At 42.4% G+C, this 18541-nt stretch overlaps 6 protein-coding genes across 7 annotated transcripts; 4 read left to right on the top strand and 2 right to left on the bottom strand.

Annotated features, from left to right (window-relative positions):
* Positions 1 to 197: 197 nt before the first annotated feature.
* LOC129594385 (phenylalanine--tRNA ligase, mitochondrial-like) lies at positions 198 to 2165 on the bottom strand. Its single transcript, XM_055491062.1, has 2 exons — positions 1508 to 2165; positions 198 to 965 (listed from the first exon to the last, which is right to left on the bottom strand). The coding sequence occupies exons 1-2, from the start codon at positions 2069 to 2071 to the stop codon at positions 201 to 203; spliced, it is 1329 nt and encodes a 442-aa protein (XP_055347037.1). The 5' UTR covers positions 2072 to 2165; the 3' UTR covers positions 198 to 200.
* Positions 2166 to 2531: 366 nt separating this feature from the next.
* Positions 2532 to 4448, top strand: LOC129594388 (uncharacterized). The gene is made up of 2 exons (XM_055491066.1): positions 2532 to 3412; positions 3566 to 4448. Exons 1-2 carry the CDS (start codon positions 2629 to 2631, stop codon positions 3580 to 3582), a joined length of 801 nt encoding a protein of 266 aa, XP_055347041.1. The 5' UTR covers positions 2532 to 2628; the 3' UTR covers positions 3583 to 4448.
* Positions 4449 to 5696: 1248 nt separating this feature from the next.
* LOC129594389 (uncharacterized) lies at positions 5697 to 7154 on the bottom strand. The gene is made up of 5 exons (XM_055491067.1): positions 6872 to 7154; positions 6719 to 6787; positions 6559 to 6654; positions 6382 to 6456; positions 5697 to 6317 (listed from the first exon to the last, which is right to left on the bottom strand). The coding sequence occupies exons 1-5, from the start codon at positions 7023 to 7025 to the stop codon at positions 5917 to 5919; spliced, it is 795 nt and encodes a 264-aa protein (XP_055347042.1). The 5' UTR covers positions 7026 to 7154; the 3' UTR covers positions 5697 to 5916.
* A 403-nt stretch (positions 7155 to 7557) lies between these two features.
* On the top strand, positions 7558 to 12247 carry LOC129594377 (serrate RNA effector molecule homolog B-like). 2 transcript variants are annotated; one of them, XM_055491055.1, is made up of 13 exons: positions 7558 to 7681; positions 7861 to 7973; positions 8079 to 8213; positions 8268 to 8327; positions 8385 to 8410; positions 8655 to 8814; positions 9263 to 9568; positions 9678 to 9864; positions 9942 to 10082; positions 10154 to 10342; positions 10475 to 10826; positions 10933 to 11524; positions 11846 to 12247. In XM_055491055.1, the coding sequence occupies exons 2-13, from the start codon at positions 7888 to 7890 to the stop codon at positions 11910 to 11912; spliced, it is 2301 nt and encodes a 766-aa protein (XP_055347030.1). In that variant the 5' UTR covers positions 7558 to 7681; positions 7861 to 7887; the 3' UTR covers positions 11913 to 12247. The 2 variants fall into 2 exon arrangements, with proteins under 2 accessions (XP_055347030.1, XP_055347029.1); XM_055491054.1 differs by having other exon boundaries at positions 7565 to 7681; positions 7826 to 7973.
* Positions 12248 to 12429: 182 nt separating this feature from the next.
* LOC129594381 (glucoside xylosyltransferase 2-like) lies at positions 12430 to 14863 on the top strand. Its single transcript, XM_055491059.1, has 6 exons — positions 12430 to 12889; positions 12972 to 13302; positions 13552 to 13747; positions 13907 to 14056; positions 14211 to 14395; positions 14562 to 14863. The coding sequence occupies exons 1-6, from the start codon at positions 12498 to 12500 to the stop codon at positions 14739 to 14741; spliced, it is 1434 nt and encodes a 477-aa protein (XP_055347034.1). The 5' UTR covers positions 12430 to 12497; the 3' UTR covers positions 14742 to 14863.
* Positions 14864 to 15266: 403 nt separating this feature from the next.
* LOC129594386 (glucoside xylosyltransferase 2-like) lies at positions 15267 to 17852 on the top strand. Its single transcript, XM_055491064.1, has 6 exons — positions 15267 to 15638; positions 15989 to 16321; positions 16691 to 16886; positions 17146 to 17295; positions 17361 to 17530; positions 17646 to 17852. Exons 1-6 carry the CDS (start codon positions 15447 to 15449, stop codon positions 17850 to 17852), a joined length of 1248 nt encoding a protein of 415 aa, XP_055347039.1. The 5' UTR covers positions 15267 to 15446.
* The last annotated feature ends 689 nt before the right edge of the window (positions 17853 to 18541 follow it).

Raw genomic sequence — 18541 nt, forward strand, 5'->3', positions numbered from 1 at the left:
ACTGTAACACTGTCTACCTAAAACATAGTCTTTCGTTTTTCGCCGTGCTGTACACTGTGCGCAGATTAATAAAGCACACATTTACTTCGAACAATTACAACTATCTGTAGGTGTAAGTACACTCCAAAGTTTAGGTCTACTCTAGTGTACAATTGTACAAGCGCGCGCTTTAAAGATCCACAATCAGCCTTGTAGGGACATTATCGAATCTTTACTCCCAGTTTTTGTACAGCAGCCTCTTCTATAGCTTTATGAACAACGTTAGCTTCTTCCTTCGTCAGAGTTTTTTCCATATGCCGATAAATAATTCTATAACAATTGCTCGTTTCCCCCGTTTTCGGGTGCTTAAACTCGTCGATCAGGCGCACTTGTTCGACCAATTCCCCACCCAAATTCCGCACCAATTCGTAAAAATCATTCTTTTCGAATTTATCACCAATCCAAAACGCAATATCATTGATGCACTGCGGGAACACACTGATCGGCTTGTACTTGATTATTTTGCGGATATTGTCTACATCGAACTGCGACAAGAATCCCGAATCGGTCGACCAGAACAGACGGATATCCGGAATTTCGTACAACCGCATGGCTAACCGCTCCAAACCCACTCCGAACGCCCATCCAATCTGGTCTGCCACGCCAGCAGAATTAAGCAGCTTTTGTTCCATGATGCCGCACCCGAGCAATTCCAGCCATTGGTTTTTAAATTTGACCTCCAGTTCCCACGACGGATGAGTGAAGGGAAAATAGGTGCTGTTCCACCGCATTTCCAACTTCGGTCCAAAGAGACTCCCTACAGCACCCTCCAAACAGTCTTTCAGATCTTTCTCCATCAAATCCACAGCGGGCTGAGTGTGGGTTTCTTGTTTATCGGGGTTGCGTTTGGTGGGAGTGGTCTCGAAAATTTGAAACGACGGATCGGGAGACAGTTCGTGCGCATATCTCAGACGCACACCCTCCATCTAAACACACAACCAGAAGTGATAAAGCACAAAATATACGCCTGCAAAACCGCAAAAGCAGGAAAAACAACAACATTTATGCAAGCAGCCAAACAAAAATTGCGAATTACACTAATAACTATTTAGGTGCTATACCAGTAATGGCTGACTCCAGTGCAGATGTAATATTATTAAATAATAATTCTTTTTTTAATTAAGAGCCGGAAGTTACCGAAAATTGCCGTTGAATAACATCAAGAAACATGATCTTAATAATCTTACCCTAACAGGCCACATTTACCGCTAATGTTTTGCAGAAAAAAGATCGAACACTCCCAGGAAATATTTTTGGCGAAAAAAGTGAAAAGTAAAACTAAAACTTCTGAAGTATACGTTTTGCCGGTAATGGAAATTAAACCCCGATACAGCAGCCATGTACTGTTTTATAATGCACTGTGTATCAGAATGATTGTATCACAACCAAATTCATAATTCCTGAAGGTTATTGAAGATTGAGTCTCAGGAAAGGCACAGCTCGATAACCACAGCGAAAACCCACCTACCTGATGGAACACCGGGAAGTGCGTAGAATCAATTTCGTCCCGCCGATACACATCGCCAACCGCAAGGAACTCACGCAGTCCACTCCGCATCAGATCGCGCTGGTGTGCGGATGTGTGAGCACGGAGCATGTGCTCCTTGTTAATATAATACGAATCACTGGGACGCCGGCTTGGATGATCCTGCGGAACCAGGAGGCAATCGAAGTTCTGCTCAGTGGTCACCACTGGCTCGACATTGTCGACAACAGCAAAAGCAGGCGAACGTCGGTTTGGTGTCTGGTATTTCCAGTGGAAGTACGAAACCAGTCGCTCCTTGATCAACCAAAGCGGATGATTCTTTTGTTGGTAGATGTTCTTGCCAATGTATGCCATAATCCGGGGTGTAATATTGGTCCACTCATCCCGAGGAAATATACGGGAGCCGATTTGAATGGGACCGCTCTCACTTTTCTCCGAAGTCTTTGGTGAAGGCTGTTCAGATGCCGCGGCAGACGAGGAGAAACTTTGTACAAAAACTCTGCGCTGGCAGCATCTTAGAAGCCACACCGTTCTGAAAAAATGCATTTAGGGGCTTTAAAAGCATGTGCTTATTGAAAACATTTAACGCTTTCTAATAAAACTTTTTTTGTGAACCGCATAATGCATTTACAAAATAGCCGTTTTGTTGTGGTTTTGTTGTGTCACACGAGAGCAATACTATAGTCCGTGCGCCAACACGAATTACCTACAAAGTTCACCCTTTACCTACTTACATCGAAGCTCGAAAAACGCCTGATTGGCTGGGTTTGGATGTAAGTCCATTTTTGCTCGAAGTCTGTCGCGGGGCGGCGACGAAAGCCGTTACACAGATGGGCGTACCTTGTAACGGGTCTAAGCGACGCCCAGTTACTTACAAACTTCGCGTTTCTGCGATTTTTATTGGTTTGTCAGCATTTTGAGTTAGATCGAGGCTGCCCACCGCCAATAGTAAAATTTGAAATCACGTGGTTCAAACTCAGTACTTTCAACAAGCGTTGGGGTTTCTGATGTGCTTTTTTATGAACTCCGCGAGATTTTTTAGAAGTCAGTCTGTTAGCATCCGTTATTTGTAGTTTTTTTTTGGCTGTGGCTAATACGCATCCATGAGCGAGAATTCTGAAATTTTGCTTACGGGGACAGGCACCGGAATGGTGCCGCAAGCACTAGTTCTGTCAGGGGCTTCGGGTTTATCACTGCAGGCTTCCCTGGTGTCTGCTGGCAACCCAGCTGGAGTTGGAGTTTATGGGCTTAGAATTCAATCGGCCACTTGTTCTACATTGAATAAGGCGTACAGGAAGCCCAAAGGGAAAAAGCGCGTCAATCAAGATGAGGAGCAAGACGGAGAGAAGCCATCGCGTAAGCAGCAGCCGCCCAACGAAGAAACGTTAAAAAAATTGCGCAATATCGTCGAGGTAAACCCTTATAATCATACATCGAAGGAATCCCATGACGCTTGGTGTAAAGTTGTTTTGCTCAGCCGTGAGCAAAAAAAGAACAGCGAAGGACAATTGGTGGCCGACGCAAGTCCGGTGTTATCAAAAGAAATTCTAAGCATTAAAGCCCTGGTGCGTCGGAATATGACGAGATACAATGAACGCCATGTGCGGATTACTGGCACCGAAGAAGAATGGGAAGAATGGGACAGATTAATGGAGCAAATAAAAGAATACTCTGAATGTGTGCCATTGTCTACTCGGGATCCCGAGAAAGCAGCCAGGGAAGCCGGCCTTCAGGCGCGTACTCGCGTTACTCAACTCGGTATGAGAAGTGGAACAACAAAAGAAAGTTGGGATATTGCTGACGAGGAACAGGACCGGGAAGATTTTGAAATGGATATGGGCTTGACGGATCACCCTGATGAGCTAGCTGCAAAGCTTCAGTTTGACGGTAAATATACTAAATCTATTTGCTTTTATTTAATTCAGAGTGTTAAGTTTTTGAATTCTTGGAGAATTTGCTATGCAGTTGCTTACTGCATTTATACAGCACTGAAGTTTTGGTGACAAGTCAATTGTTAGCTTAATAAGCTTATAACAACAGATAATGGCAGAAGATGAGCTGGCGCAGTTTCGTGATGATGGAACGGTTGATGTTGTTACGGCTAGCCGTAAGAGTGGGGTACCCCAAAACGCAGCACCTGTAGCAGAAGACGAGACAGAAGCAGTTGCTGACACGTGCGACGCGGCTACCCGCAATGTCCGGCTTTCCGGAGAGCGATCAAGTATATCGGAGCCGGCATCGCCAGCAGGGGACGATGGGCCAACTTTTGCTCGTGACGTGGTGAATAAAAAAGCAGCAGGCCACAGCATGTTACTGAAAAACGCTTCCAAAGCAGATGCATATACCTTGGCAAAAAAAACTCAACGAAAAAAATTACCGGAAAAAGTACGCCAAGAGCGAATGGTGACCAGTCGGCAGCAAATCGTACAGACGTTCACAAGCCTTAATAAAACGGTGGCCAGAATGAAACAGGGTGATTCCGAAGAACGGCGTTTTGATCGTGAGGAACGTGCTAAAGACAGGGAAGCAGAACGCGAGTCGCGCCAAGAAGATCGCGCCCTCCAGTGGAAGTTGGCACAGCAGGATGCAGAAATGAAGGAAAAGGACCGCTAAGAGCGCATCAAAAAAGAAGAGGATGACAGAAACGAACGCAAGGAAAGTCGAGACCAACAGTCCCAACTTCAAAAATTGGAAATCGAAGGCCGGAATAAACAACAGGAGAGAATGCTAGACATGATGGAAAAATTTGTCAGCAAATAGCTGTTTTGCTTTTTGTGGTTGCATTTTTTTCTTGAGTTCTGGCTAGCCAGTTGTCAGTAGGGAAGCCTACCGTTTTTTATTAACTGTTGTAGCGCAGATATGTTTCTAAAGACGGCGCATGCACGCCAAACTTTCGAAAAACAAGTTCAAAGCCGTACATACATGTCAAACAATTTGCGAGAATTGCAGAAACTAAATAAGCTTTTGCAGATTGCTGCCAAAACAGTTTCTGATTTTCCCGATAATTTCCAAAAGCAAATTGCGTGCAAATTCGTTGAAAGCCTAATTCCACAATAAGACGGCATCTGGACATTACTAAATTAAAAGCGATTTCTGCTTCACTGATGTTGCCGCCTTTGTAAGGGCTTTGCACTTCAGCGCTAATGCTGTACCCCTTATCCCCAAAAATGCAGTATTTCTTTCCCCAGATTAAATTTCTCAGCCGTAGACGCTGCCGTAGTTTTGACGCTCCCAGCATATGCATGTCGTGGCGGCGCCCTTCACATGGACCATACATGTTCACAATTATTCCATCCGGAGCAACTAAACTTTGAAATTTAATTACGTGGCCGCGGTGATGTCATGAGTAATATTCTTTTTGCAGCCTCCCAGGTCGGCAAATAGCCCGCGCAGTTCCGTCCACAAATGCCCAACAATTATCTAAAAATTGAAAGAATCTGGCTATCCAGATGAGCAGGCATCCCTGCGCACTAATAGATGCAAAATTGCGTACCGTATCTGCCGCCAGAAGCGCGATGAACAGCAGCTGCATAAACTGCAATATTGTCCGCTCTTAGCCATGGCTGCCCAAGTGATCGCAATAAATGGCCGTGTTTCTCGTGGATGATGTTTATGGTTATGTTAAAAATCCGTGATAGCTGCGAAGCTTCTCTCCCAAGGAGATCCGCACAATCACGCCACCGGTTTGGATAAGCAAGGCGGCGCAAAACAACTGCCAGAGCAAATTCCCCAGAGACTTGGCATCGATTGTCGCAGCTAACTTGTTCCGGAATTTGAAGACAGAGATACAAGTGGTGAAAATCTTCGTAGGATTTAACCCGGAAGAAGTGCTGTAAACGATCGCGTGGCATATTTTTCAGATCCAGCTCATGACGGACATAAAACTTTTCCAGTTCCCGATCCAGTTCATCAGCAAAATATAGAGCGGCTGCATATACCATCCATTTGATTGCATTTTTTTTAACTTTTTTCCGCTTTTTTATAACCGGCCTGCTGCCCTGAACATGCGCCCTGGCTACCCAGGAAAACATGGTAAACGGCTACCCGTTTAAAAAACCAAAAAATGTTTATTCAGACTTTTGCTGCACAGCCAGGGAAGGTTTGTTTTTGAGACCGAAAATAAAACTGCGCCTTTTTGGGCGCCCTACTTGGGTGGCAGTCACCATATGGCTACAGAACTTTCTACCAAATTTATTTCTCTTTTGTTACAAAAGTCGTTCTGAAAACACTGGTCCAGATCAGAAGCCTATAACAACCAGCAAAAAAAGAAAGAACCAAAACAAAGGTGATTAACCTTTGTGGAAACACGAGCCATATCTGTACTACAACATTCTATCAATCTATCAGAAACCAAAGTCGGCTACCCGACCGCGCAGGCTTCCCTGCAGATCCTATTTCTGGCCACGCATGGTGTAGACCGCATCGTCCCATTCCTCACCCTTACGCAAGTCTTCGTAGGCGCGCTGATTTGCCATCAGATTATCTTCCCGCTGCCAGCGCGCCTCAGTGGCCGCGTCTTCCATAGCGCGAGTTTGCTGCAGTACGGTGTCTTCGTGGCGGCGCCGAATGTCTCGGGCAGCACGCTCGTCATCACGTGCGCGACAAACTGCGGCATCCTCCAGTGCACTAGCTTCGCGAATGCGTCGCTGCTCTGTATTCTTCATATATAAAAACTGCTGGAAGCCGGGCGCACGTTCTCCATCCCGGCGGGTTGGTCGTCGGCGCAACCCGCCTAACTGCGCTGGGTTCCCAGCACGTCCGACTGGCAAGCCAGCACGGCCATTGCAGCCACCTGTAGATACAAAGCAAGACTTGCTGCTCAGTTACTTCGCCTGACAGAAGACAGTACTTCTCACCCAGTTCATTGCCGACACCGCGATTAGCTGGGTACCCAGCAGCTGCTGGCAAGCCAGCATTAGCATCAACAGGTTCTAAAACATATGGCCAAACATGCTTAGTATTAAAAAACAACAGCTGTGAAAAGCAACCGTAATATATCTTTATTTAAAAATTTTATTTTCTTACGGGCTTACCTTGTCGCGGAAGCACTCGCCCGAACCTACGCCGCACTGGATTGCCAGTATTCTGAGCTGGATCGCCAGCATTGTGCTCGATATTCCCCGCTCCATCTGCAAAATATTGCAAAATGACGCAGTATTTCCTTTTTATGAACTTATGAAAGTTTAAAAATACCATCAATTGACTTCACTGCAGTCTCATTTGGATTAGCAGTATTCTGGATGGCCAGTACATTGCCAAGTGCTGCAAATTAAAGACGAGACGGTCATCAAGGTGGAGCTGACTTATATGCAGAAGAAGTGGTACCAGGCCATGCATGCGTCGTACCCGATTGCAGTTTTTCCAAATCTCCCACAAGAGCCTGCTGAGACTTGTCCACCGAATCCAGCATATCATAACTGGACGAGCGAGAAAGAACGGACACACTGGAAGCACGGCTCTGCATGACTGAGCGAGGGATAAATTCGAATTTCTGAACCATTGTTGTGCAAAAAAACAAATCAAAAGTATCTGCGGGGTACTTCAAAAATAATGTTAAATAAATTCACAAGTCTTGATTTAAAAAACCACAGCGAACTTTTACAGATTAAAGCAGCTTTCGATTCTACCATGTGCGTATGTAAACTGTAAAGCCGTTTGCGCACGCGATGTGGCTTAACATGGACGCACTTACACGCAAGCCGTGAAAACGGGCGCGGTTTTGCATACTTTGTAGGTAAACGCACGCCGAAATCTTTGTAAGTAAGTCCCTGATGCGCCTATGCGCAATTACTGTACTATTTACATAGTATCGCTCTCGTCACACCTTTTCTATTAATTTTAACGGTATTTTAACCTGACCGCAGGAACGGCGGTTGCCTTGACCTTACTTTTGTCCAATCGATTTTTTCTTTACGCCTTTGTAGGCAGGTTGTTGGTCCAGGATTGGTGTATTTTGTGCGTATTCAAATGATTCATTCAAGCAACCGCAAGATTAGCGACGCTACATCTTGTGCTTCCGCTCTTCCAGTGCAGGGCTCTCTCGAGTTTCGAGCCGTCACCGTCACGCAAACGATAAACAATCTGAAGAATCTGGAACTTCCAAATTCTGCTCAGATCTTGGCTGGTAATTGTGAGGCATTCTTGTCATTAATTATTGTAAGTTGATATTTGAGTTTACTGCGATTGCTTGATGAGTTTAAAGATGCACGGTTATGTCTTGCCCATTCTGTTTCTGGGGCTGGGACGAGCTGCTGTTGTGCCAGCACTCGCAGTAGCCGTAACTAACTTGTCATCTTGCAGTTTGCGCTTAACAAACGTGTTTTCCCGCTGCCCAGGGATTGCACTAAGATTCCCTGGTAATTATGGGTGATAGCGATGATGAATATGATCAAAAGCGGTCTCGGGGACGCCGTGGAGATGGCGACAATGATGGAGGCTGGAACGACAGGTCCGTTCATTACCAACATTACGAGCGCACAGCTGTTTTGTTTGCATCGGTTTTCTTTACGTGAGTGAACAGCTAAAGTTCAACAGCTTATAAACCGCGTTGTAGGCGCCGCGATGGAGGTGGATGGCAGCGAGGTAATTATTCGCGGAACAACCAGGGATATGGCGGCCATCGCAAGCAGTTCAGTCCACCGGATCGCCACGGAATGGGACAGATGAACAAGAGACCACGGAGAGATTGGTGAGCGTTGACGGCTAATGATGTCTTTTTGAAGTTTATAGCTGGTTTTGATAGGGATGATGGTGATCGAGACGACTTCGGTGACCGGCGTCAGTCTGGTGGACGAGGCGCGGGGTACGCTACAGTTTTGCTGTTACTGTTTCTATGCAAATGTGTTTGCTAATTTTGCAGTCTTGATGGCGGAGAAACTCCCAATGGTAAGTTGCCGATTGTACAACTATAATACAAGTAATACGACGCGCCAGTTTCCTTATAAAATGAATAAAAACTCTTGTCGACATTCTGACGCGAACTATCGATTAACTTTTAAATGCGTTGATAGTTGAAATACATTATAAATTCATCATTTTAAATTTTACATGTAACGTGTTATAGTCATATACGTTTGAAAATTTTTCATTACCTGTTGTTACAGTGGAATTGCTATCGCTTACGTTGCAGGTCCAACGCAACCCGCACTGATGAGTTTCAGACAATTTATGGGTACTCTGGACGAAAATGTGGAACAGGATGAAGTTAACCAAAAATATCGCGAATACAAAATCGATTTTAAACGCCAGCAGATCCATGAATTTTTTCTTGCCCATAAAGACGAAGAATGGTTAGCAGACACTTTATCAGCGCATTATTCTTGCTTATTTGTTCCATATTGCCTCATTTTGTGGTGTTTATTAGCTTAACAGGTCAGGCACAGACAGTGAGAGTTGGCCGAGAGCAGTCATTTGTACATCCTTTCTCGCATATTTTGAGATAGCTATCATTGCACTGCAGCGTTCGGATATTTTTTAAATCCGCGCTATTTTTCTACTATTCCGACTTTCTGAACTTTTACTTATAACTTTGCACCCATTCGCAAAACGTCCCTAATCACTGTGCACAATGCAGTGAAGGTTTTGATAAACTTCTGTCGTTTTGCTTTGATAAATATACTTTGCTATTGTGAAAATGCTCCAAAGGGTGGTCTGTAAGTATGGATGCTTTCTGACATAGTGTCACTTGTTAACACATATTGTGAGATTCCCTTTACCTTACTCCGTGTTTTTTTATAGGTTTCGGCAGAAGTATCATCCAGAAGAAAGCCTAGCACGTAATCAGGAGAAGCGGATGTTTATCCAGCAACGGTTGGATGCATACATGCATCTTTTGAAATCTGGACGGGTTGCGGATATTATCTTGGAGATTGAGAACCAGAAGGATATTATGCGTTTTCTGGACGAAGCATTAATTATTATGGAGGGAGGAACAGAAGAAGATTTTAAGTTGTTGGACGAAAAAGTTCCCACTGAATCTTCTTCCGACAAGCCTGAAGATGAAGATATGAAAGAGGAAGAAACTCCATCAGAACAGGCGGAACAGTAAGAAATCGGAAATTTACATGCGGTTCTTTATTTATTTATTGCTTATTGGCTGAAAATGATTTCAGATCTTTAATTTCATATTGTTTATTTTATGGATTATTTACAGAAAGGAAGAAAAGACGCCTGGAGAGGAAGGTCAGGAACCGGGAGAAGAACCCGAGTCGAGTGAGGACAGTAAAACGAAGGAGAGTGACAAACCGAATGCCCCCACAAAAAGAAAAGTTTTGTATAAAACTACCTCCATCTTTTTGCGTAACCTTCCACCAAACATTACCAGAACTGAAGTAGAAGCGGTAAGTCTTCACATTTAAGAAGTTTTGTTTAGATTAGTGTTTCGGGAACGGATTCAATTCTTCAGTTAATTCTTTAGGTCTGCAAGCGATTTCCGGGTTTCGTCAAAGTTGCCATAGCCGATCCGCTACCGGAACGGCGTTTCTTCCGTCGTGGGTGGGCCACATTCGAACCAGATGTTAATATTAAGGAAATCTGCTGGAATCTGAGCAACATTAGGGTAAAAACGAGTTGTTGTTTGATTGGTGCACTGAAGACAAACTGTTGTATTGAAGTGTGGCTTGATTTCAGCTTAGAGATACCGAGCTCGGCGCCATCGTCAATCGTGATCTGACGCGCCGGGTGCGCTTTACGACTGGTGTTACTCGTCATAAGCCAGTGGTGCGCAGTTGCATTCAGCTGGCCGCTCGGATCATACAGAATCTGGATATTCAGTTTGGGTTGTGGCTGACCGACAAAGAAAAAGCTGAAGCAGAAAAGGTATGGTTGAAGGTGGTGAAGTGCATGATTTGATTTTTGGTGATCGGTAGTAAAGGTTTAACGTTGAAACTAAGTTTATAGTTGGATCTTTGTATTATGTAGGGCTTTATGATAATGGCATATATTATGTAGGGCTTTATGATAAAATCCCGGAACCCTATTCTGAAAGACATCACCGACTACCTTATCGAAGAAGGCTCGGCTGAAGAGGATGAGTATGAAGGTTCACGAAATAATGACCCCGATAAGCACACGGACAAGAATGACCGAGATCGTGAAGAAGGCGAGGAAAGTTCTGCAACCATTGAACGAGATGAAGAGCTGGATAAAGTATTAGATCGTTTGCTTCTCTACATTCGCATCGTGCACTCGTTGGATTTCTACAACTGCTCGGATTATCCCCTGGAGGATGAAATGCCAAACCGCTGCGGAATCATCCATGTCAGGGGACAGCCGCCTCCCCACAAGGTCACAACGGAAGATGGTACGTAACATTTTGATATGATGCAGTTCGTTTTTTCGGAACATGAATAGATGTCGGGTGTCAAGTTACAACAAGCGGAAGTGTGTTAACGGAAAATCCGTTTCAGCCAATACGTACGTGAAAGGAATGGAGAACAAGTTAAGTCAATGGTTGCTTCCCAAGCAGAAGTTGACGAACGAAGAAATCGAAGAGCTGGGTGTCAAAGATGTGGATAAAGAGGTGGAGCGGTTTGTTGAATCTAACACGAAGAAATTATCGGAGGACAAATGGCTCTGTCCACTGAGTGGAAAGAAATTTAAAGGGCCTGATTTTATTCGCAAGCACATATTCAATAAGCATGCCGAGAAGGTGGAGGAAGTGAAGAAAGATGTGGAATATTTCAACAATTATCTCCTGGACAGCAAGCGACCTTCTCTCCCCGATCATCCATCGACTAGTCGTCAGGCTGGCAACCTACCGCAGGGCGGAGGCAATCAGGGCGGTCCGATGCCTGGTGGTCCGCCGGGCTTTGGGGGATTCGGAGGACATCCGATGGCTGGACGGCTGGGTTTCCCGCCGGATATGCGGATGCCCCTGCCGTTTCCTGGACCGTTTCCGCCGCCCTTTATGGGCATGCCCCCTATGCCGCCCATGGGCATGCACGGTGGGGATTTCTTTGGTGGTCGGGGAATGGGTCCACCGCGAAATTTTGGCCCCAGGTGAGGCACAATACTACAAATATGGTTTCTTGTTAGTTGCTTTACATGTATTAAAACCGCTTTATTTTTGCACGATGATTAGTATTTAGTACTGTATTTCGGAGAATTTATTTTGTGTTGTAGAGTGTATCTCTGCTGCAATTACAAGATTTCTGCTTTTGTGGTGACCTTGTGCTGATTGTGGTTATTAAATCTCGCTCGTGTTTTACGTGTAGTATCGCTAATTCATACACGATTGTTTAATACAAAAAGTCTCATATGCTCCTAACGGGAATGACGAATGTGCTTTTTCATCATGTTTTGTCAATCGTACTTTTCTAGGCGAGATGGAAGAAACGTGGTTAGCTATAAGGATCTGGATGCCCCGGCCGATGAGGATTTCTCATAGTTCTTTTTGTTGCTTATCGTTTTTAGCTGAATTTGCAGTATGCGTATGATCTTATGCGCTTATGCGATATTACTGCATTGTTGCGGTTTTAACGATTATGCCCGAGCATCCGAACTTGTTTATATGGGCAGTCATCAGGGTAATGGGAAATAATCACTAGACTGTCCCTGTTATTTCCAGCATATTTGTAACTTACGCTTTTTGTTCGTCTGTGCAAACGTTGGGTTTTCACGTTTAGCAAGGTCATTGTTGTATGGAAATGTGGCGATCCTTTGCATAATGAGGAACATTTTAAATCTTTATTTATGAAATGCGAAGTAAAAACTCAAGGCGAGCAGGCGTGAGTTCTCTCGAGCATGACGTGCATGTGGGTAATATGAACCGATTATTACAGCATTACGTAAACCGAAAAGCGGCTTTAATGCTTCGACAATTAGGTAGATGATAAAAAATGCCTGAGGCGCTGCGCGGCACGGTATCATTAACGAAGCAGATGTGTACCACTTTTTTCAGCCCCAGAACGCATAATTTTGTAACTCACCTGAGCGACAATGCATTGTAGCCGTTTATGATTTACCTGCTAAGATGTCGCAACTGGTTGATAAAATGAGCACCCTAAAAACTAAGTCCTTTTCTGTGCAAAAATATTGCGATTTATTTTATATATGGTTTTACAAAACTTTAAGGGATATACGGAGAAAAAGGAAAGGTCAATCTCAGCCATCCTACGTTTATCTAATACTTATTGTGAAATTTCTGGCAGTGTTAGCTTTGTTGCTTTTTTTTGTCGTATCGGTCGTAACCGTCTTTGTAAATGGTATCCGTCTGGGATTTGTGCGCTCCATTTCCGGTAGCCAGGATGACAAAAGTGATCTGCAACCTGCCTGTCGCGTTAATAAAGAACTGGATTATCCTACCTGTTTGTCTACGGGATACTGTTGTGGAGACAAGGAAATTCCGATGTTTACACCGATAAAGTAAAACGTTATTTTTCTACAAAGAAATCAAGCTGCGACAGATATTTATTTACTTTTTTGGTAAATTAACTTACCTTTTTAGGAGGAAAGTAACTGGAAAACAACTCTGCACCGAGACGATTAATGTGGTATATATGGTGTGCGGAAGTGAGAAAATCGGTTCTGTCCCAGTATCCATCAAATCGCTCGCGCTTTTCACACAGTGTGCAATAAATATAATTCTATTCACGGAATCATCCCGCGTCAACGAATTAAGTGCCGCTGTTCAGGAAGTTATCACACCTTTTCTTCAGCATCAGCGTATCACCTGGGAAGTTAAGGGACTAAGTGGATTCATCGATGAGGACAAAATCAACGCGAGTGTGCTAAATCCCAGTGCGACATATTGCACCGGTCGGCTGATTTATCTTCCGGTCAGTTACAACCAAAACCGTATTAACTGTTTTTTAGATTCTACACATTATTATCACTACTGTACTATAGTATTTGCTCATATGGTAATTACGTTTTGATTATTATGGTTATGCAATATGGCAGTCCCGCAAAGTATTTTTCACATAATATGATCACAATTAGTGTCTTTCTAATTTTTATTCATGAGTGAATTATGTGTCGGCTGTAATATTTTGTGCTGCTAAATATTGGAAGCAACCGTTTTTAAGACAATGCTGGAGGCAACGGATGCTATAATCTACTTAAATCCGGATACGATTTTCCTGGCTCCTGTGGAGTATCTGTGGGAAACCTTCTCCGAAATGCAGAGCAACAGTCAAGTAGCGGCTATGACAGCGGATTATGAAGATCCAGATTTGGGTTATTATAACAATGTGTACACTGTGCCATTTGTGCAGCCATTAGGTACGCTTCAGTACAAAAACCGGTTTACATAAGAATGTCGTAAATGTATGATGAGAACTACAGAAGAATATGCTACAGCAAAATAAGCAGATAACTGGGCATGCTTTACGTATTATTTTTTGATACTTATGGTTAATTCAGTGTGTGTTGCATATTCAGGAATCAATGCCGGAGTCGTCTTAATGCACCTGAAAAATCTAAGACTGATCGGATGGGATAACCACATGCAGCTGACGTACACATCCACCAAACATCAAATACGTCGCGGCACACAGGATATGTTGAATGTTTTCTTCCTGCAAAAATCATGTATGAAACAAGTTTTAGTTATGAATATATTGAGTCAGTTAAATATATACATGCTCAAATGTTCCCTTCACTGCAAAAATTTAGTAGAAATACAAAACTAAGAACAAGAGCCGCTACCGTGTTCCTTTCGTTTTGATCTTTTCGAATTTTGCAGCACTGTTTAAACTGCTTTCGTGCGAATGGAATTTTCGACATCACCATTGCTATCGAGATTACTGCAACTGCCGCAATGCAAAACGAAACGGAATATCCTTAATTCAACAGTCGTCGCATTATCTTCAGAATGGGCAAGATGCTGATAAACGGCATTTGACAGCAATTCATATCGCGCTTGTGAAAGTAAGTAAATTCTAGGGATTTACAGTAAGCACGGCCCAAGACAAAAATAAAATGCGGTGTGTATATTAACTAGCACTGCAAAGATCAGGAGAATAATGTGGTGGCATGAGAAAGATAAAAAATGATGCAGTGAATTTTTGGATTTATGTCTTGTTTTACGTTTCAGTACGTCCTGGACGAGCAGAATCCGGAAGAAACTCTTTTAATGCCATTGAGGACAAAATTCAAGCGTATTGCCGAAGCCGGTGTGCACAATTGCGACCGCGTTTTTAATAATACGCTTAATTTAATGCATGATTATTTGGCTCAAAAGTATGGAAATAATCGAAAACGAAAATATGGATGATCGTTCGGTTTTGGATGCGCTGGCATCGGGCAAGGTGGTTTATTTTTGTGGTGAATGCAATCTCAAAATTTTACTGTGATGATTTATTTTGCACAAATACGCTTGTTGTAAAATAAATAAATAGTGATTTACCCATGACGTATGACGTTCAGGATACATGGGAACGGCAGTTACGGCACTATGAAAATTAAAATTTTGCCGTACATCTCATCTATCGATCTCTTCGGTACCTATGCCAAATTATGCTGGCTGCATATGCGTTTCGCAACCATGTAATAATATGTTTTTTAGTTGTCAGATTTTAATATACAAAAGATACGAATGTCGACTGCGCATATTCTATCACTAAATTAACAGCCCTCGGAGTTTATATTGCTAGCAAGAAGCGTGTGCGGTTGCAACATGTAGGTCAAAACACCAATGCGATGGACAATGACCTAATTTAAGAAACGCGACATCGCTCCAAATAACGTGGCAAAATATTTTCAGTTTTAAGTTTTTTATTACAGCGCGGTAGCTGAAATTTTAAAGCGAAGCTTTAGTTGTTTTTTTTAAGCAAAAGGTCCGGTACCTCAAAAGTAGCAATAATATCTTTCCCATAAACTATCCAGTATCCACCGGCTCTCTTGCACATTCTGGTACTCCCACTTATTTTATCCTTCTCTCCTTCGAGATCTCATAAACTGCAGTATTAAATTGTCTGAAATGCCTGCTTTGATTTTATATCGCAGACTTGCTAAACGGTTATTTTTATTTGGTGTTGCTGCGATAGTTTGTTTGGTTCCATTGGTCAAGTACAGGAATCGTAATCAACAGCAACCTGATGCATATGCCATTATGGAGCGACAGGAAGCGGCAGCGAGTAGTAATGGACATCTTACATCCAACGTTGTACCGGTAAATACTGAACAACAGTTTACATGTTGTAGATTTAACATGAGGTAATTTTACAACATCCTTAGCCATGCTTTTATTAGTTGAGAAACACCGGAATTGGTACGTCGCAAAACATAAAAATCAATGTCTGTAGATCGCCTATGATCTAATTACCATCGATTTTAATTATAAAGCTGCTAATAATAGCACAATTAATATATTTTTGCAAGTGGCTTCGTAAAGTTGTAATATACGTACTGTATTTTTGTTTTTGTATCTCTGCCCTGACTTTGTTAGTTGCATATTAATAAAAATGTAATACTAGTAATAATCTGTAGCGCCGTTGATACTGTTGTTGCTTGCACTTAAAGATAGATCCGCAAGCGGTGAATATCGTGTATGTGGCGTGTGGAGAGCAGCAAATCGATGATATGTTTGTATCCATAAAGTCAATTCTGCTGCTGACCAATTCACCGGAAATCACGTTCATCGTCTTCACCAATTTGCACTCCAGCCTCGAACAAATTCGGCACCGTTTTACCGAACTGGTGACCTCGAAGGCGCTGGCTCGGCTAAGTGGGAGTATTGTGGATATCTATCCTGTGGATCTGGAATTTCCGTCTGTGCATCACTCTAACTTGAACGTGGATATCAGCTGGAGAAATACAGATACCAAGTGCAAAATGCAGAAAATGTTTTTGCCGGTAGGATATACAAAAGGTCTCTTGTGCAGTGTTTTAGGGCGTACTTAAATTACCAACTGGGTGCATTAAAATAAATTCGCTTTTCAAAGGATTTTTTTTATACAGAGTACTACCAGTTTCAGTTTTATCTAAACAGCCAAATAGAAAATTTGCGGGAAAAATTTAAAAAACGTATTCCAGGATAAGCACTGCAGTACTAGTGCAAAAGCATGTCGCTGCAAAATTTGTTCACATAAGAGAAAATAATTATGGACAGAATGTGGCAGAGCTTATTTGAAAGCAGTTAATATGGTTCAAAGCTGTATTCCGCACAACAAAATTATGCCAAGCAGTTACTGTATTAACGCTACTGTTTTAATTTGTAAACAGGCTGTAATAGAAGATTTCGAGGCAATTATATACTTGGACACGGCCACGATAGTTATGCGACCCATTGAAGAGCTTTGGGTGGAATTCTTCCGAATGCGTGAACCGGAAATGCTGTCCATGGTTCTGGATGTTGAACCCTCTGAAACGTCGGTGTTAAAAAAAGAGGATGAGCTGGATACTAAAACATTGTCAAATGGTAAAGTACCCCAGGAAATACAAAATAATAAATACTGTACCATCTGAATCCATTAAATTTGTTCTCTGAAGATGGTTTTGCAAGTTTCATTTGTCTGCCTTTGAAAAAATATTGCTACGTGGTACGTATACTAGGCTGGGCGTGTCTGGAACCGACATTATACAACTGTAATTACGATATCGCTACGCAGTTTAATTTTTAGGCAAGAATTTCTTGCGTTACAGCTTTTGTGGGTAGAATAAAAGGCGATTTTCGACAGGTCCCGGTGTCCTCTTGATGAATTTAACAAAAATGAGAAATTTTGAATGGGAAGAAAAACTTATGCACACGCTGCATCAACATCATATCCATCTTGGAAATGCCAATCCGCAAAATATTTTGGATACAATGGTGCAGATTGCGCGGAAAGGTACGGATGTGACACATTTAGGTGTTTATGTAGCCGATAACATAAAATTTTTTATGTTTTTACAGAAATGCGTTTATTATCCTGCCAATGGAATTTCCGCCCGTTTTACTGCAAGAAAGCGAAAGGCGGTTGTGATTCTGCTTCGTTGAAAGGGTTTGCATTAGTTAACGGAAATTCCGGGTTATTTCATCAAGGAAATGGAATATTTTCCCACATTTACAGTATTTTTAAAAATGTAAGAGTAATTCAATGCACAGCGTGGTCAAATACACAAAACACAGATAGCGTCAATTTGTTAAATATCGTATCTGTTATGATAATTTACGTCTAACAAAAAGCAAATCTTGCAGTTTGACCCACACCAAATGGACATCTTCGAAAACTTTCTGAAGCCTATGAAGAAAACTTTGAAAACCGGAGATTTTGCGTTGGAACACTGCAGCATAGTTTTTTCTGCGTTGGCCACTTATATGGACGATAGTATTACCCGGCTTTACGGAGCGGCTGAAAGTTTTGCCATGAAGGGTTATTATTCACAACAGCATGAAGATATATAACCGGTGCCAGGTCCGGTGGTAATATGTTGAATCAAAATTGCATGTTTAACTGCCGTAAATAAACAATACGCGATGGTTCCCCTTTTGTGATATAAAAATATATGAACTCGTTGAGCATGCACTCATACGACGATACAAGTAAAGGTGCGCGTTATATTGCGTTGGAAGTCATTAAAAATTACTACAAATATTACTTAGCAGTTGTCCAGACTCCATTGTGTTTTGTTAGTTACGTTTCGCACTCGATTTTGATGATTTCATTTAGTCACAAATAGGATGAGGTACGACGAAGAACAAACTAACCAAAAATTAGTAAAAAAAACCTCATTTCTTCAACTTCATTTCTTTTGTAAAGACTTAGTATAGAAGTATCAGAAGTCGTTATTAGACACAGCTGTTAGTGCAAAGGCTGAACAATTTATTTCATTTGAAGTTCAGAAGTTGAATCAACAATCAGCACCAGACGGGAATGAATATACTTAACAAAACAACAAACAATGTCGTATACAATTTCTGAAAACATGACGCGGGATAGTGGTACCTTTGCATCACAGCCTTCGATTGTTGTCAGGTCAATCCAGATGCGATTCCGGTGCGAAATAGTGCGCTATGGTACTGCTATTATTATTGTACATAATTTTGACAAAATGTGAGCATTTTTCACCTAACATTGACACAATAAGCGTAGC

Source organism: Paramacrobiotus metropolitanus, unplaced genomic scaffold (assembly GCF_019649055.1).
Source record: "Paramacrobiotus metropolitanus isolate TYO unplaced genomic scaffold, Prichtersi_v1.0 Parri_scaffold0000067, whole genome shotgun sequence".
Classification (NCBI taxonomy): domain Eukaryota; kingdom Metazoa; phylum Tardigrada; class Eutardigrada; order Parachela; family Macrobiotidae; genus Paramacrobiotus; species Paramacrobiotus metropolitanus.

Bases quoted from the DNA above. Each gene is read 5' to 3' on its own strand.
- LOC129594381 (XM_055491059.1), top strand. From the start codon at position 12,498: ATGTCGCAACTGGTTGATAAAATGAGCACCCTAAAAACTAAGTCCTTT. The intron at 13,748-13,906 runs GTACGCTTCAGT...TTGCATATTCAG, and splicing joins GCCATTTGTGCAGCCATTAG to GAATCAATGCCGGAGTCGTC. The intron at 14,396-14,561 runs GTAAGTAAATTC...TTTACGTTTCAG, and splicing joins TTCATATCGCGCTTGTGAAA to TACGTCCTGGACGAGCAGAA.
- LOC129594385 (XM_055491062.1), bottom strand. From the start codon at position 2,071: ATGCATTTTTTCAGAACGGTGTGGCTTCTAAGATGCTGCCAGCGCAGA. The intron at 966-1,507 runs GTAGGTGGGTTT...TTGTGTGTTTAG, and splicing joins ACTTCCCGGTGTTCCATCAG to ATGGAGGGTGTGCGTCTGAG.
- LOC129594389 (XM_055491067.1), bottom strand. From the start codon at position 7,025: ATGGTTCAGAAATTCGAATTTATCCCTCGCTCAGTCATGCAGAGCCGT. The intron at 6,655-6,718 runs GTATTTTTAAAC...AATATTTTGCAG, and splicing joins TGCAGTGAAGTCAATTGATG to ATGGAGCGGGGAATATCGAG. The intron at 6,457-6,558 runs GTAAGCCCGTAA...CATATGTTTTAG, and splicing joins GCGAGTGCTTCCGCGACAAG to AACCTGTTGATGCTAATGCT.
- LOC129594388 (XM_055491066.1), top strand. From the start codon at position 2,629: ATGAGCGAGAATTCTGAAATTTTGCTTACGGGGACAGGCACCGGAATG.
- LOC129594386 (XM_055491064.1), top strand. From the start codon at position 15,447: ATGCCTGCTTTGATTTTATATCGCAGACTTGCTAAACGGTTATTTTTA. The intron at 16,887-17,145 runs GTAAAGTACCCC...GATTTTCGACAG, and splicing joins TACTAAAACATTGTCAAATG to GTCCCGGTGTCCTCTTGATG. The intron at 17,296-17,360 runs GTACGGATGTGA...ATGTTTTTACAG, and splicing joins GGTGCAGATTGCGCGGAAAG to AAATGCGTTTATTATCCTGC.
- LOC129594377 (XM_055491055.1), top strand. From the start codon at position 7,888: ATGGGTGATAGCGATGATGAATATGATCAAAAGCGGTCTCGGGGACGC. The intron at 9,865-9,941 runs GTAAGTCTTCAC...TTAATTCTTTAG, and splicing joins CCAGAACTGAAGTAGAAGCG to GTCTGCAAGCGATTTCCGGG. The intron at 10,827-10,932 runs GTACGTAACATT...AATCCGTTTCAG, and splicing joins CAAGGTCACAACGGAAGATG to CCAATACGTACGTGAAAGGA.